Raw genomic sequence first — 16,867 nt, forward strand, 5'->3', positions numbered from 1 at the left:
TAAATCACCCCCCTTTTGCCCCATTCAAAATAAAATAATAAAAAATAAACCCAACATACACATATTTGGTACTGCCGCGTTCAGAATCGCCCGATCTATCAATATAAAAAAAAATTAATCCGATCTGTAAACGGCATAACGAGAAAAAAATTCCAAACGCCAGAATTAAGTTTTTTTGGTCGCCGCAACATTGCAATAAAATGCAATAACGGGCAATCAAAACATCGGATCTACCCCAAAATGGTATCAATAAAAACGTCAGCCCGGCGCGCAAAAAATAAGCTCTCACTCGGCCCCAGATCCCGAAAAATGGAGACGCTATCGGTCTCGGAAAATGGCGTCTTTTTTTTTATTTTTTTTTTAGCAAACTTTGGAATTTTTTTTTCACCACTTAAATAAAAAAGAACCTATACATGTTTGGTATCTACAAACTCGTAATGACCTGGAGAATAATGCTGAAAGGTCAGTTTTAGCATTCAGTGAACGTGGAAAGAAAAAAAACAAACAAACTGTGGAATTGCATTTTTTTGCAATTTCACCACACTTGCAATTTTTTTCCCGTTTTCCAGTACAAGATATGGTAAAACTAGTAATGGCGTTTAAAAGTACAACTCGTCCCGCAAAAAATAAGCCCTCACATGGCCATATTGCCCAAAAAATAAAAACGCTATGGCTCTGGGAACAAGGGGAGCAAAAAACGAAAATGCAAAAACGTAAAATCCCAAGGTCGCGAAGGGGTTAAGACTGTCTAATCTACGACTGTCGTTCAGTAAGTTTCAGTCCCTCACAAGTTTCAGGCTGGGGCTATATGGGACTTTAGCTGTGCCCCAAGATCGCTCTGCACCACAGATACATCGCGTTGTCATACAGGTGAATGGCGGTCAGTCCCGGCTTCAATAAAACGGTAAAATAAAAAATAAAAAAAAACGTGTGATTTGCTCCTTTAGCTAGAAGTTACATTGTCTCCACAGCTGATTCCTGTAATGGGTGAGTTTATCATCTTATCTTTAGAAACAACAACAATATCCACTAAAGAAAATTAACAAACATGGTCAAGCTGCAGAGCACAGAAGACAGAGCTGTGTGCGTCCGCCATGTTTGTGAAGCCACTAAGCAGACACAGCGCAGCTTCATCTTTCCCTCTAGCGACAACTTCCTGACAGGGAAACTCGCAAGCTCGGCTCTTGCTTGAGCGTGCGCGGTGGGGATTACCTGTACAGCGGGACAGTTTGAAGGAAGAAGCGGCTGCATCTCCATGGTAACGGAGCAAGAAGGTCTGCGGGAGCATTAGGAGCGCAGACGTCAGAAGCCGCTTATGTATCAGGAGGAAGTGTCAGCAGTGCGCACATCGCGGAGCCTTGTGCTGCTGTAAGTCCGGCATTGCCTCTATGATGGCCGCTGCCCTGCTGTCATCCTTCTGATGATCGGTCGCATCTCTTTGTGTCATTGGGCAGTCTGGCGATTTCTGGTTGTGAGCTGGGGGCCTTTCTCTGGGGGAATAGTGATCGTTAGTGACTGTGGTGTTTCTCTATCTGTGCTTTATTCTCATGTCTTTTCTGCTTGTCTATGGAAGCGCCCAGGACATTGTCACGGTATATGTCTGCTGCACAGAGCCTGCATCCAGCTCTCCATTCACCCGGTGCATTTACACTGCACATATATCAGGCACGCTCGTTTTCTGATAATCGTGCAGTATAAGCTAGCACCAATAGTTCAATGAACGAGTAAACCACCAATGTTTTTTTTTTTCTTGAGCAGGCTAAAAATCATCATTCTTGGCAGCAAATCACCCCATGTATATAGAACGTGTGCTGCCGAGAACAATAGCAGTCTTTGTCTATTACTGATTGTTTTGTGCGCGCTGGAAAGTGAAGGCGGTCAGTCTAAACCGGCTATTGAAGCACCACCAAAGTATTTTCTTTGTTAGTTCTGCACTGAAGTGGTGTCACTAATCTAAGTTCCCTGACTCTAGTATTGTACTCACCAGCCGCTATCTTCAGCTGTTAACAGCGCCGCCACTGCTGTCTTCTGCAGGTTGTGACCTGCCGGATTGCTCCAGGGTTTGCTGGGCGACTCGGGGGTCAGTACTCAGTGTAAGTCTATGACAGCACGAACAAGGACAGAACAAGGATCTCATAGACTTACACTGAGAGCTTGTGACCGTGACCTCTGACTTCCGGACTGTCAAAAGTTACGGTCACAAAATGCCAGCACGAGACCACAGTGGTGCTGGGAAGAGCTGAAGACGGCAGCTGGTGAGTATAATACTAGGGTCACGGACCTTAGATTAATGGCTCCACTCCAGCACTGAAATAATTAAAAATGCTGGAGTTGTGCTTTAAACAGCCACCAACATGCAAACATTAGTGGGTGTTTCCATCTCCACATGATACAAGATGCTGACTTTCAAAGTTTAATGCCACTGACATGTGATAGATGCTTTCATTTGAAGCACATGTCCATGAAAGCTTAAAGAAAACCTGCCAAGTCCGTAAACGCTATAAACCTGCAGATATGGGGTTAATCTGTAGGTTAATAGCGTTCTCAACCCGCCCGGCTGCCGCAGTGAAAGTGAAATTACCTTTATTCCTCCCTGTAGTCTCCGGTCTTCCGTCATAGCGGTTTGCCAGCGCGCTGGTTGTAATTACGCCCTTGCACATTGACTGAAAGCTGACTTTATAGAGTAGACCTCTATTACTGAAAGCTGGGCCTCCTGGCAGGAATACAGTTAATTTACTCACAAGTAACCGGGCGGCTTTAGAATCCTATTGCCCTACAGATTAACCCCATATCTGCAGATTGATCGCGCTTGGGGACATGACAGTTTCCCTGTAAAAGGCTAGGAGCCTATTACAATGCCTGCCGTGCCCACCCTACATGACCCTGGTCCCCTGTCAGCTCCTGCTTACTTTCTTGGCTCAATTCTTACCCGTCCCGCCATCCCATGACCCTGCAGTCAGTCTCTGACCGATGACGTAGGACGAGGCGCTGCGAACAGGAGCGAGTTTAGAAATTCTAGTTCACTTTGCTACTAGTTCTTTACACACCAGGCTCGAGATCTAAATCATTATCATAAAAATTGTCTTATACGAGAAAGCAGGAAAACCATTTAGCAACTTTGTATATATTTTATATTTCCACAGCATTTGAGGCTCATAATATATACAGTGAAATACCGTGACACAGCCTGGTCTGTAGTTGATCTCGTCATATAAAAGGTAGAATGGTCATTTGATGTCCTTTCCGTTTCTGTACACAGGGAATGGCTCGACCAGTGATCCCCCCACTCACTATCCTTCCGACCGCCCCCGAAACCTTCTCTGTACTGGAGCAGCGGATGCGGGTAGCAGAGGAACAGACGGCCTCCCTGATCAGTGACCTGCAGGCACTGGGTGTAAGCAGCCATCGGTGAGGGCATTTGTGGATTTCCATACTATAAGGTCGATGTGGTCATAGATGTGTTGGCATTGTGCACTTTGCCATTGTTATTTGGGTTGACATTTTTAGTTGTGTGACACATATTGAACATAACAGCTTCAAAAAGGGCAGATCGGCAATTTTAGCAAAATGAAAACAGTCATGATTGCTCGATTTTAGGCAAAACTTTACAGGAGCGTGCTCAGTAGGAAGTTCGCATGTAACAGAAAGGACCCTTCCCCTGTACTGTGTGAACCTGGCCAAACAAAAGAAAAATCTCCCATATTCCCATCTCGTAGATTTATTGCACATAGACAAGATATGCCATCAATGTATACTAGATGCTGGTCAGACTAATTGGAGCCATGGGAATAGCCCTTTTGTGAAGTTGTGGGCTGTCCTTCCTGGAAGAGGGTGTTTACTACCCGCCGGAGGGCAGAAGACCCTCACACAACAGATGGGAAAGGTAAAATGCTCTGAATTGTTTGCATCTTTATAGGATATCTTATCAATCTCATTCTACCGCCCGTGCATTATTACTTCTGCTCACTTCTATGCTAATATAGTAGATTAAATATACTTTCGTAAGTAGTTCAGTGTTTAGGTTAAAGGTTAGGATATAATGAGATGTCAAAACATCTAGAGGACCAGACATAATGTTAATATGAACGATTCGTTGGTAAATTCCAGAACTACAGATAACACAGAAGTAATGAGGACAGCTGGATAATTCGAGCAATGTAGAAATCACACTTACAACATGTTAGAGAAACTTGCTTGGTAAAAGAGATTTACTTGCTTGTAAGAGATTTAGGCCACGGCCCCACTATCAGTATTCGGTCAGTATTTTTTCTCAGTAGTGGGAGACAAAATCAGGTGAGGAACAATCAGAGAAAAGGTATAATAGAAACAAGTCACCAATTCTGCATTTATCATCCACTCCTGGTTTTGGCTCCGACTCCTGAGAAAAAATACTGACCGAATACTGATAGTGGGGCCGTGGCCTTAGAAAGATAGAAGAGAAAGCAGTTACTTAATGTATACGGATCATAAAATGCCAAATTTTAAGCAGCATTTATACAATTTAAATTAGTTTCATCCAACATCGCTTAAGGCACAATTTATTCTATCACCTTTAACCCCTTCACGAGTTTGCGATTTTCCGTTTTATTTTTTTTTCCTCGCCTTCTTCCAAGAGCCATAACTTTTTTATTTTTCTGTCAATATAGCCATCTGATGGCTTGTTTTTTTGCGGGATCAGTTGTACTTTTGAATGACACCATTGATATTATCATGTGATGCACTCGAAAGCGGGAAAAAAAATCCAAGTGTGGTGAAATTTAAAAAAAAGTGCAATTCCACAATAGTTTTTTGAGTTTTTTTTATTTACCATGTTCACTTTATGGTAAAACTGACCTGCCATTATGATTCTCCACATCATTAGAAGTACGCAGATACCAAACATGTATAGTTTTTTTTTTTATTTTAAGTGCTGAAAAAAAATTCTGAAATTTGTAATAAAAAAAGACCCACGCCACCCGTGGCTGTTAAAGGCACATGATGGCTGATTAAATTTATCATGTGCGGGGAAAGATGCGGGCTCGACGTGCGAGCCTGCATCGAAGGCAGGGACACGACTTTTGACTTATAAGTATGTCAAAGGTCGTGAAGGGGTTAAAAGAGGTACCCCACTAGAAATTGAGTTGAAACACATTGGGCATCCCTGGTAGGCCCCCAACATACAGTAGGTCAGATCCATGGCAATTCTTAGCACCAGAAAGCTTTACAACCTCTAGAGAACCACCAGTGCCGGATTATCAGAATGTTTCCCAGTGTGGGAATATTCCCATATTCTCATTCCATGCTAAACTACCCTGATTGAACTGCTAGGTATGGAATTTAATGTAACTTTACCGTGTAATATGTGTCACCCTAACCCCTGGATTACCATGCCACTGCCTTGCTTTGTTTGGACAGGGTTTAGGCGGAACTTATTTTGCTCTCTTGGACATCCAGTAATTTTTCTGTGTTGCGTTCCATTAGATTTACGAAATTTGAAAAGTTAAAATCTGCTCCACACATCCGTCCAATCAGCCCAGTGAGGGCCCGGCTTGCGTTCACTGGAGATGGTGATACCTTATGGAAAAACTGTGAAAGTCTAGTCACCCGCATGTGTCATATGGAAAGCATGCTCCAGACTCTGAAACTCAATGTCTTCCGCCTGCACACAGATCGAGAACTGAGCACAAAGCACTCAGGTAAGTGGCTCCAGGAGCCGTTCATTTACGTGCCATGTTTTATTAGCCCTCTGGGCTCCTGCATGCTCTGCCATCAGAGGGATTGGGTTTCCACACTAACAACCCTATCATGTAGTGTGACAGTGAACCAATTATTTCAGTTCCCTGTCATTTGAAACTACCCCCACGGATCATGTATTCGTCGATCCAGGGGTCTGCACTGAAACAGGTAGTGATGACATCCCGTTCTTCAAGTATGCAACAGCTGAGGACTGTGATTTAATGTAGCAGACACATGACTAAAATGGAAGGTCATCAAAGGCCCATCTGATGAAGTACTTTCCTGTCATTTGACCGCTGCAGACAATCACAGGCCTCGGCATCACATGACCAAAGAAAGGGATGTCACTTCTTCCTATTTCGACGTAGACCAATGAAGCAGCCAGCACTGAATCCACAGGGGTTGTTTTCAAATCATCCATGCCATTTATAAGATCTTTGTAAGAATCTTACAACCCCTTTAAATAAACAACTAAAAAGGTAGATAACACAAAAACAAACATCTTGCATTTCAAGATTTTAATAATTTAATACTCCTAGGTGAACTTGAGCTCCGTTTACATCAAATGCAAGAAGAGCACGGCCAAGAACTGAAGGGGTCGCAGCTGGAGGTTATGAGATTGCGCCAAAGGTTGAACTGTGCAATTGAGGAGCGGGAAAGAGAACAAGAAGCCAAAGACAGGCTGAGCGCAGCTCTTGAGATTGCTACAACCACAAAGGTACCTTATTTTCTTGGTGCCTGCAAACAGATTACTTTTATTCCCTATATAACCTATACATACTTAGTTTTGATCTGATTAATTTACTGGAGATTATTAAGTTATAGAAAACCTCTGACATGGGATAGAGACCGATGAGAATTGTTTGATGCTAGAAGTCTGCGCACTTTGACCCAAACTAAAGCTCGTTAAGCTTCATTTGCATTGTGTCCAGTATATGGCATGTCTACACCAGCAGAGGAATCCAAATGGGGCTCCACAAAGTGTCCCGGTGGGAATAAACTGTGCTCCAGTATGGAATCCTCAGCGTAATAATGGCATTGAGCCCATTTTGGTTAGGGCCTAGTTCTAGGCAGAGGTGTTTTTATTAATTTGCTGTCATCTACAGTGTTTTGGAGCCCACTATATATACCTACATGTAGTTATTATTTATTTTTAGAGAACCATTGATTTCATGGTACTGTACATGAGAAGGGGTTACATATAGGATACAAATATAAATTATGGTAAACAAACTAACAATAATAGACTGGTACAGAAAGGAGACAGCCATGCCCTTGTGGGCTTACAGTCTACAGAATGATGGGGAAGGAGACAGTAGGTTAAGGGGTTGCAGCAGCTCCGGTGGTGGTGAGGTGGCAGGGGGTCATTGCAGGCTGCAGCTTTCTGGCAGAGATGGGTTTTCAAGTTCCGAATGTGGTGGATAATCGGATATGTTGGGGGTGCGGAATTCCAGAGGGTGGGAGATGCTCAACTGAAGTCTTGGAGGCGATTGGGTGAGGAACGTATAAGTGTGAAGGAGAGAAGGAGATCTTGGGCAGATCGGAGATTACTTTTGGGACCAGAGATTACATGTAGCTATCAGATTACTGTATATAATATAGTGCATCTTTTATCATATTAAACATTTGTTCTGCTGTGTGTTATTAAAGATTACAACATATTGCATTTTAGTCCTCATTCCCCCCAATATCTTCTTACCCTTTTCTTTGGAAGAAGAAAAAAGGAACAATCCGACCATACCTTTAAATAAATAAATAAATTAATGAATATATATAAATATAAATAAGGTCTCCTACCGGGTGAGTGCTATAGAGGAACATGTAAAGTGCTAGTGCATATGTACATCCCCGAATTAGCAAAGCAGAGTGTGCTTAAAAAACTATGTAGAGATCAACCGTAGAAGCAAAAATAATCAAGTCATCTTATTCATCAAGCAGGCTCAAAGAGTGCTCCTCCGATGCTCACATAACGCATCAATGGTAAATAACATGTCCTGATTCATGAGGTGATTGCTACTTTATAAATTGTGCAAATATAATGGAGACTTACAGTCACAAAAGGCTTCCTTGCCCGGGCTGCGTCCAACCCGATGCACATTTCGGCAAGCGCTTTCATATATATATATATATATATATATATATATATATATATATATATATATATATATATATATATATATATATATATATATATATATATATATATATATATATATATATATATATATATATATATATATATATATATATATATATATATATATATATAATATAATATAATATAATATAATATAATATAATATAATATAATATAATATAATATAATATAATATAATATAATATAATATAATATAATATAATATAATATAATATAATATAATATAATATAATATAATATAATATAATATAATATAATATAATATAATATAATATAATATAATATAATATAATATAATATAATATAATATAATATAATATAATATAATATAATATAATATAATATAATATAATATAATATAATATAATATAATATAATATAATATAATATAATATAATATAATATAATATAATATAATATATATATATATATATATATATATATATATATCTCAGTACAGACCAAAAGTTTGGACACACCTTCTCATTTACAGATTTTTCTGTATTTTCATGACTATGAAAATTGTACATTCACACTGAAGGCATCAAAACTATGAATTAACACATGTGGAATTATATACTTAACAAAAAAGTGTGAAACAACTGAAAATATGTCTTATATTCTAGGTTCTTCAAAGTATCCACCTTTTGCTTTGATGACTGCTTTGCACACTCTTGGCATTCTCTTGATGAGCTTCAAGAGGTAGTCACCGGAAATGGTTTTCACTTCACAGGTGTGCCCTGTCAGGTTTAATAAGTGGGATTTCTTGCCTTATAAATGGGGTTGGGACCATCAGTTGTGTTGTGCAGAAGTCTGGTGGATACACAGCTGATAGTCCTACGGAATAGACTGTTAGAATTTGTATTATGGCAAGAAAAAAGCAGTTAAGTAAAGAAAAACGAGTGGCCATTATTACTTTAAGAAATGAAGGTCAGTCAGTCCGAAAAATTGGGCAAACTTTGAAAGTGTCCCCAAGTGCAGTTGCAAAAACCATCAAGCGCTACAAAGAAACTGGCTCACATGAGGACTGCCCCAGGAAAGGAAGACCAAGAGTCACCTCTGCTTCTGAGGATAAGTTTATCCGAGTCACCAGCCTCAGAAGTCGCAGGTTAACAGCAGCTCAGATTAGAGACCAGGTCAATGCCACACAGAGTTCTAGCAGCAGACACATCTCTACAACAACTGTTAAGAGGAGACTTTGTGCAGCAGGCCTTCATGGTAAAATAGCTGCTAGGAAACCACTGCTAAGGACAGGCAACAAGCAGAAGAGACTTGTTTGGGCTAAAGAACACAAGGAATGGACATTAGACCAGTGGAAATCTGTGCTTTGGTCTGATGAGTCCAAATTTGAGATTTTTGGTTCCAACCACCGTGTCTTTGTGCGACGCAGAAAAGGTGAACGGATGGACTCTACATGCCTGGTTCCCACCGTGAAGCATAGAGGAGGTGTGATGGTGTGGGGGTGCTTTGCTGGTGACACTGTTGGGGATTTATTCAAAACTGAAGGCATACTGAACCAGCATGGCTACCACAGCATCTTGCAGCGGCATGCTATTCCATCCGGTTTGTGTTTAGTTGGACCATCATTTATTTTTCAACAGGACAATGACCCCAAACACACCTCCAGGCTGTGTAAGGGCTATAGGACCAAGAAGGAGAGTGATGGGGTGCTACGCCAGATGACCTGGCCTCCACAGTAACCAGACCTGAACCCAATCGAGATGGTTTGGGGTGAGCTGGACCGCAGAGTGAAGGCAAAAGGGCCAACAAGTGCTAAGCATCTCTGGGAACTCCTTCAAGATTGTTGGAAGACCATTTCCGGTGACTACCTCTTGAAGCTCATCAAGAAAATGCCAAGAGTGTGCAAAGCAGTCATCAAAGCAAAAGGTGGCTACTTTGAAGAACCTAGAATATAAGACATATTTTCAGTTGTTTCACACTTTTTTGTTAAGTATATAATTCCACATGTGTTAATTCATAGTTTTGATGCCTTCAGTGTGAATGTACAATTTTCATGGTCAAGAAAATACAGAATTTTTTTTTTTTTTTTTTTTTTTTTAAAATCAGATATTTTTTATTAAAATATTTTTCAACATTACAAATAAACAAAAGTGAGACATCACCGAACTGGTAGTGCCTCTCAAAACCCACCCATTCCCCTTCCCCCTACCCATTACAACCCCAAGAACCATATGACAAGAGCAAATTTTGTTATTACAGACCGTGTACTATCATATAGCTTATTTGACCGTTAAGGCATTGATAAATTGATCCAAGGATATATAGCATAGCGTCCGACAATCAGCAATTAGTTATATAGAATATGGGAGACCACAACATTTCAATCTCAAGTGATATTTAAATTAGACATGACATAATGACCATGAAACATGCTCCATTTACCCCAGATTTTGTCAAATTTACGTATAGCCTTCCGTTTTTTGTACACTCCCTCTTCTAATCTTAATAAAAGACGCATTCTATCCAGGAATTCTTGGAACCTGAGAGGGGAGGGATCCAACCAATGTTCGGCTATAAGCTTTCTGACCTGGTATAGAGTCCTCTTAATGGCTATTATTTCATCCTCTTCACATCCTATTATTTCCACATGGCCTAATACACATACTTTAGGATATAGGGGTAAATTACACTCAAACACAGTATTAATATATTGCACACACTCATTCCAAAATACAGCGACCCTCCTACTCGTCCACATCATATGCATAAGATCTGCTCCTTCCTCTCCACATTTCGGACACATACTGTCATTCCTTACCCCAATGCGCTGTAGAAATTTGGGGGTTCTATATACTCTATGTAATAAATACAACTGTGAGAGTCTATGTGCCTCACATGTAGATAATGTCAGAACGCTCCCCACCACCTCTTCCCACTCCTCTGAGGATATAGTACCAATATCACATTCCCATCTCTCCTTGACATTTAAGGGTCTGTCCCACTGAAATTGCTGCATAAGTATCCCGTAAATTCTGGATATCATTCCCTTCCCACCTCTATGTCATAATAGCGTATTAAACAGTAGATGATGTTGGATTTTACTTTGCATATGTCGCGGCTGTACAAACCATGCATGCCTCAATTGGAGATAAAAGTAGAAACTGGTTTGTGGGACACAATATTCGTCTTTTATCTGTTGGAACGATTTAAGTATTTCCCCCTCTAATATTTGCGCCACATTAGTTATTCCCAATTTTTCCCATATTCCAAATCTTTTCAATTTATGGATCTCTGGAAGGCCCGCATTATGCCACAACGGAGTAAACGGGGTAAAGCCTTTCATTCCCAACAACAGTTTAATTTTCTGCCACGTTTTCCCCATAAGTGTTAGGGTCGGGAGGTGTCGCCTAGCATCCCACCCCGAGATTCCTGTTTCTAAAAAGGAGATAATCGGCAGATTGTGTGAAAGTAGGCGTATCAGTTTGTCCAGGTTCCCCCGAACCAACCCAAGCTGTTGAATCTGAGAGGCCAGAAAATATATCCATGGATTAGGTGCGGCTAGTCCCCCCTGATCTTTGGGCCTTTGAAGTGTATTCAAACTAATTCTGGCCACCCCTTTTTTCCAGATCAGCTCCCAAAACAATGCCTGAAACTTATAAAATATTCTCATGGGGATCCAAACAGGTGAATTATGAAGGATATATAATAATTGGGGCTTTAACACCATTTTAATTAGATTAGTTCGACCTACCACTGATAAGGGAAGTTTACTCCAAGTATCGGCCTTTTGTTGAAACCTGGCAAGCAGTTCAAGTAAATTTAAAGAAATATAATCTCCGATAGATGTGGTCACTTTAACTCCGAGATATTTGAATTCCCGCACAACCTTCAAGCTGGTACTCCCTACCTTCGTATTCTGAGACAAACCATCAACCGGCATAAGGACTGATTTGTCCCAATTCATCCGCAAGCCAGAATAATCTCCAAACTCCGTTATTAGATTCATAGCCGCCATCAGAGATTGCTCCGTGTCACCCAGAAACAACAGAAGGTCGTCGGCATATAAGGCCACCCACTCCTCCAGTGTTTTGTAGCAGAACCCCTGTATTTCGCTGCTGGAACGAAGCTTAACAGCCTACGGCTCCACAGCCAGGGCAAATAGTAGGGTGGACAACGGGCAGCCTTGACGCGTGCCTCTGCCCATTTCAATGTTACCAGAAAGATTGCCATTAATTCTAATCCGAGCTACCGGATTGCTATATAGAAGTTGCACCCAGACTCGAAATTCAGCACCAAATCCCATCTTTCTCAAAACAGCCCATAAGTACTCCCACTCGACACTATCAAAAGCCTTAGCGGCATCAAGCGATAGCACTGCCCTACCACCCACATTGTGTGGCTGCATTTGTAGGTTAAGGAAAAGCCGACGCAGATTAATTGCCGTTGACTTGGCTGGTATAAATCCAGTCTGGTCTTCTGCAATCAGGTGCGTAATAACCGCCCCCAATCTGGTAGCCAGGATCTTAGCTAGAATTTTTACATCTACCAAGAGTAAGGATATTGGCCTATATGAGTCTGGGTTTAGGGCATCCTTTCCAGGTTTAAGCAAAAGAACTATGTTAGCCTCCCTCACTGAAGTCGGCAAGGTCCCCCTCTCCTTTGCTTCCCTAAAGACTTCCAGTAACCTGGGAAGCAAAACCCCCCCCCAGCCTCCTTATAAATTTATGCGGGGATCCCATCCGCACCAGGGGCCTTGTTATTTTGAAAATCTTTTAAAGCTTCCTGCATCTCCTCCAGTGTAATTGGTGCATCTAATTGTTCTCTTTGGCTATCTGTTAGGCATGGCATTTGCATATTATGAAGGTATAGATCTATGTCCCTTTGCTCGTTAGTCTGTTTGGAGGCATATAATTGTCTGTAAAACTGAAAAAATTCTTCCATTATAGCTTTTGAGTCAGTAATTACCACACCCCTAGTATCCCTGATGGCTGCAATCACAGGAGCCCCAGTCTGGGCCTTGGCTATAGTGGCCAGCAAGTGTCCTGCACTTTCTCCCTCCACATAAAACTGTTGTTTAAGAAAGAATCGTTTATATTCTGCTTGTTTCAATATATGATCATTCTGTGTATCCTGTGCCCGTATCCAGTGTTCCCTATTTTCTATAATTGGGGACCCAACATACCTCTGTTCCAGTATGTCTACTTCTCTCCGCAACTCTTGGGTACGAGCCCTGTTTCTGGATTTAACCACGGAAATCTCCTTAATCAGGATCCCCCTTAAGAACGCCTTCATGGTTTCCCATACCATATTTAAAGGAGCAGATCCTATGTTGTCTTTAAAGAAATAATCTAATTTACCTGCTAAATCCAACTGTTCCCCAAACACGTCCAGCCAGTAGGGATTAAATCTCCACAATACTCTTTTATTTGTAATGCCAGAATCTACCCCCAAAACTACCAATAATGGGGAATGATCAGATAACATTCTTGTGCAGTATTCTACTTTAGTAACTAAAGGGACTAGATGACTATTTCCCAGAGCCAGGTCAATTCTGGACAGAGAAGAATAGGATGCTGAATAACATGAATACTGCTTAACATTTGAGAATCGAGCCCGCCACACATCTACCAAGCTAATTTCCTGTAGGACCCTTGCCAATGATGTCTCTTGAGCAGCCCCTCCCTTCACATTACCCCTATACTTATCAAGCTCAGCATGTAGGTACATATTAAAATCCCCGATGACTAACAGGGGTATGGTAGCAAATTCCGTTATCCATGGGAATATTTGGCGCAAAGTCTGTATAGAGAAAGGTGGAGGAATATATAGAGCGATTAGGCAAATTCTAAGCCCAGCCACTCTGCACACTAGGCACACATACCTACCCTCCCTGTCACAGATACTTTTTTCACATTCAAAGGGTAAATTCGGATGAATCAATATACTAACCCCTCTAGAGTATGTACTATGTATAGAGTGATAGGCCGGCCCCCTCCAAAGCTTGCTCAGTGCCGCAGCGGCCTCCGTATTGCAATGCGTCTCCTGCAGACAGATTATCGACTCCCGATATTCCTTAAGATATTTAAGTGCCGCAAATCTTTTGCCGTGATCTCCCATAACCCTGACATTCCAGGATACTACATTAATCTGCTTGACCATGCTTCAACAATTGAAAATGGACCGTTGCATACATCCCTCCGCACCCACTCGTGCGTCTGACCATCAAGATTATAGTATTGTATTAATACACAGTCTGCACCAAACGAAGTAAATTCTGTTCTTTTACCCCCCCTCACTACCTCATTTAACCCCCCCCCCCCCCTTAATCAAATGAATACCAACAGCCGTACTATGTAGAGTCTGGTGTTTAGCCTCATGCAGCCTAGTAGGCCTTAGCACACGAGGAGCCGCAACATGAGTTGCATCAGAGACTCCCTCACTCCCCCCACACAACGTTCCCAGAACATACAAACGGCAGAGTGTCTTATCCCTGCTTATACATTGTAGGTGAAACCAGCACCTCAACAACCATATAAGTATATTGGCCTGCCCGAGGTATATATGAGAGCCAGGTTATGAACAGTATATAATAACTGTAAAATAACAATCATAACGTTTATGGACATAAATTCAGTAGGCAACAGAGGAGTATTATCCACTAGGATTCAAAATCCCTGGATTATTATATTATATTCTGTCAAGGATCCTCACAAAATTGGTGTCAGCCCGTCCGGATTTGTCTCTCTTTTAAGTCCAGCCACTTTACAGCCTCCTTTGATGAATCAAAAAAATGAGTTTCACCCAGTGCTATGACTCGCAGCCGTACTGGATATAGCATTGCATAGGGTACTTGCAGTGCTCTCAATCTGCGCTTGATATCTTGAAATTGGGCGCGTCTCTTTTGAACCTCCACAGAGAAGTCAGGATAGAAGGACACTCTCGCCCCCTCTATACATAAGTCATTAGCAGACCGCGCCAATTGTAGGATTTTATCTCTATCACGAAAATGCAACATTTTAATTAAGACTGTACATGGCATTGCGCCAGGAGGTGGAGGTCTGGTGGGGACCCTGTGCCCTCTCAATAGCAAACATTTTAGAGAATTTATCTTTTCCTAAGGATTGCAGCAGCCATGTCTCAAAAAAATCCACCACCTCTCTGCCCTCTGCCTTCTCAGGCACACCCACAATACGCACATTATTTCTTCTTAGGCAATTTTCAAAATCATCCGTTTTGTTGAGTAAATAGTTGATAGAGTCAGTAGCTGTTTTAAGTGTTTTAGTCATAGGAGTCACAGCATCTTCCAAATCCCCCACTCTGCCTTCTGTTGCAGTGAGGCGCTCCCTTATTTTCTGCAAGTCATGGCGCATATGAGATATGTCTATTTTCACAGACCCTATATGTTCAGTGAGATCTGCTTTGCTATGCGAGATGGCCAGCAGCACATCTTTTAAAGTAGGCTCATCATCCTCTGTCACTCTGTCAGCATCACTGGTAACCTGAGCCTTTCTGCTGGGGGTAGTAGTTAGATTAGGAGTCTGTATTTTCCTTTGGTATGACTTCTCCTGTGCCTCCCCCGCTGCCCTCTCCACATCCCCCTCCGTTACCGTGCTTTTTAATGACTGCACATTCTGATCGGGTGCAGGCTCCTCAGCTCCTCCGCCGTGTGCATATTTGGAAAGCCGGATCGCCGTCTCCATGCGCTTCTCCCGCTGCCTTGGAGTCTCGGTCCCCGCCTCAGAGGCCGCGGCGCCATTTTGGCCCTCGTGCTGCGATGCGCTGGCCGCCTGTCTCTGCTTACTGTCTCGCCGGGTCATCCCGTACTGCACCGCCGATTGCTCCCCCGCACTCCTGAGACTTCAGGCCACCTGGTAAGTCCTCTGAAATGTAGTATTTCCCTCGGGCAGGAAGGATTACAGGACAGGGTTACAGGAGCTCCTCTGCCACACGTCTGTTCACATACTCGGCCAGGCCAAACTTTTGGTCTGTACTGTATATGTATATATATATACAGTACAGACCTAAAGTTTGGACACACCTTCTCCTTTAAAGATATTTCTGTATTTTCATGACTTTGAAAATTATACATTCACACTGAAGGCATCAAAACTATGAATTAACACATGTGGAATTATATACTTAACAAAAAAGTGTGAAACGACTGAAAATATGTCTTATATTGTAGATTCTTCAAAGTAGCCACCTTTTGCTTTGATGACTGCTATGCACACTCTTGGCATTCTCTTGATAAGCTTCAAGAGGTAGTCACCGGAAATGGTCTTCCTATAATCTTGAAGGAGTTCCCAGAGATGCTTAGCACTTGTTGGCCCTTTTGCCTTCACTCTGTGGTCCAGCTCACCCCAAACCATCTCGATTGGGTTCAGGTCTGGTGACTGTGGAGGCCAGGTCATCTGGCGTAGGACCCCATCACTCTCCTTCTTGGAGGTGTAGAGGTGTGTTTGGAGTCATTGTCCTGTTGAAAAATAAATGATGGTCCAACTAAACGCAAACCGGATGGAATAGCATGCCGCTGCAAGATGCTGTGGTAGCCATGCTGGTTCAGTATGCCTTCAATTTTGAATAAATCCCCAACAGTGTCACCAGCAAAGCACCCCCACACCATCACACCTCCTCCTCCATGCTTCACGGTGGGAACCAGGCATGTAGAGTCCATCCGTTCACCTTTTCTGTGTCGCACAAAGACATGGTGGTTGGAACCAAAGATCTCAAATTTGGACTCATCAGACCAAAGCACACATTTCCACTGGTCTAATGTCCATTCCTTGAGTTCTTTAGCCCAAACAAGTCTCTTCTGCTTGTTTCCTGTCCTTAGCAGTGGTTTCCTAGCAGCTATTTTACCATGAAGGCCTGCTGCACGAAGTCTCCTCTTAACAGTTGTTGAAGAGATGTGTTTGCTGCTAGAACTCTGTGTGGCATTGACCTGGTCTCTAATCTGAGCTGCTGTTAACCTGAGATTTCTGAGGCTGGTGACTCGGATAAACTTATCCTCAGAAGCAGAGGTGACTCTTGGTC

General features: G+C 42.0%; 1 protein-coding gene across 3 annotated transcripts in view; it reads left to right on the forward strand.

Moving 5' to 3' along the window:
• Window positions 1-1,144: 1,144 nt before the first annotated feature.
• Window positions 1,145-16,867, forward strand: part of CCDC150 (coiled-coil domain containing 150) — a 93,290-nt gene continuing 77,567 nt past the window's right edge. For all 3 annotated transcript variants that reach the window (XM_073675321.1, XM_073675322.1, XM_073675323.1), the window contains exons 1-4: window positions 1,145-1,368; window positions 3,260-3,408; window positions 5,461-5,675; window positions 6,255-6,433. In XM_073675321.1, coding sequence (XP_073531422.1) covers window positions 3,263-3,408; window positions 5,461-5,675; window positions 6,255-6,433 — 540 coding nt within the window. In that variant the 5' untranslated portion in view covers window positions 1,145-1,368; window positions 3,260-3,262. The remainder of the gene's footprint in view (window positions 1,369-3,259; window positions 3,409-5,460; window positions 5,676-6,254; window positions 6,434-16,867) is intronic.

The sequence above is a fragment of the Phyllobates terribilis genome, unplaced genomic scaffold, assembly GCF_046119375.1.
Source record: "Phyllobates terribilis strain yellow unplaced genomic scaffold, ASM4611937v1 Scaffold_3__8_contigs__length_932513732, whole genome shotgun sequence".
Taxonomy (NCBI): Eukaryota; Metazoa; Chordata; class Amphibia; order Anura; family Dendrobatidae; genus Phyllobates; species Phyllobates terribilis.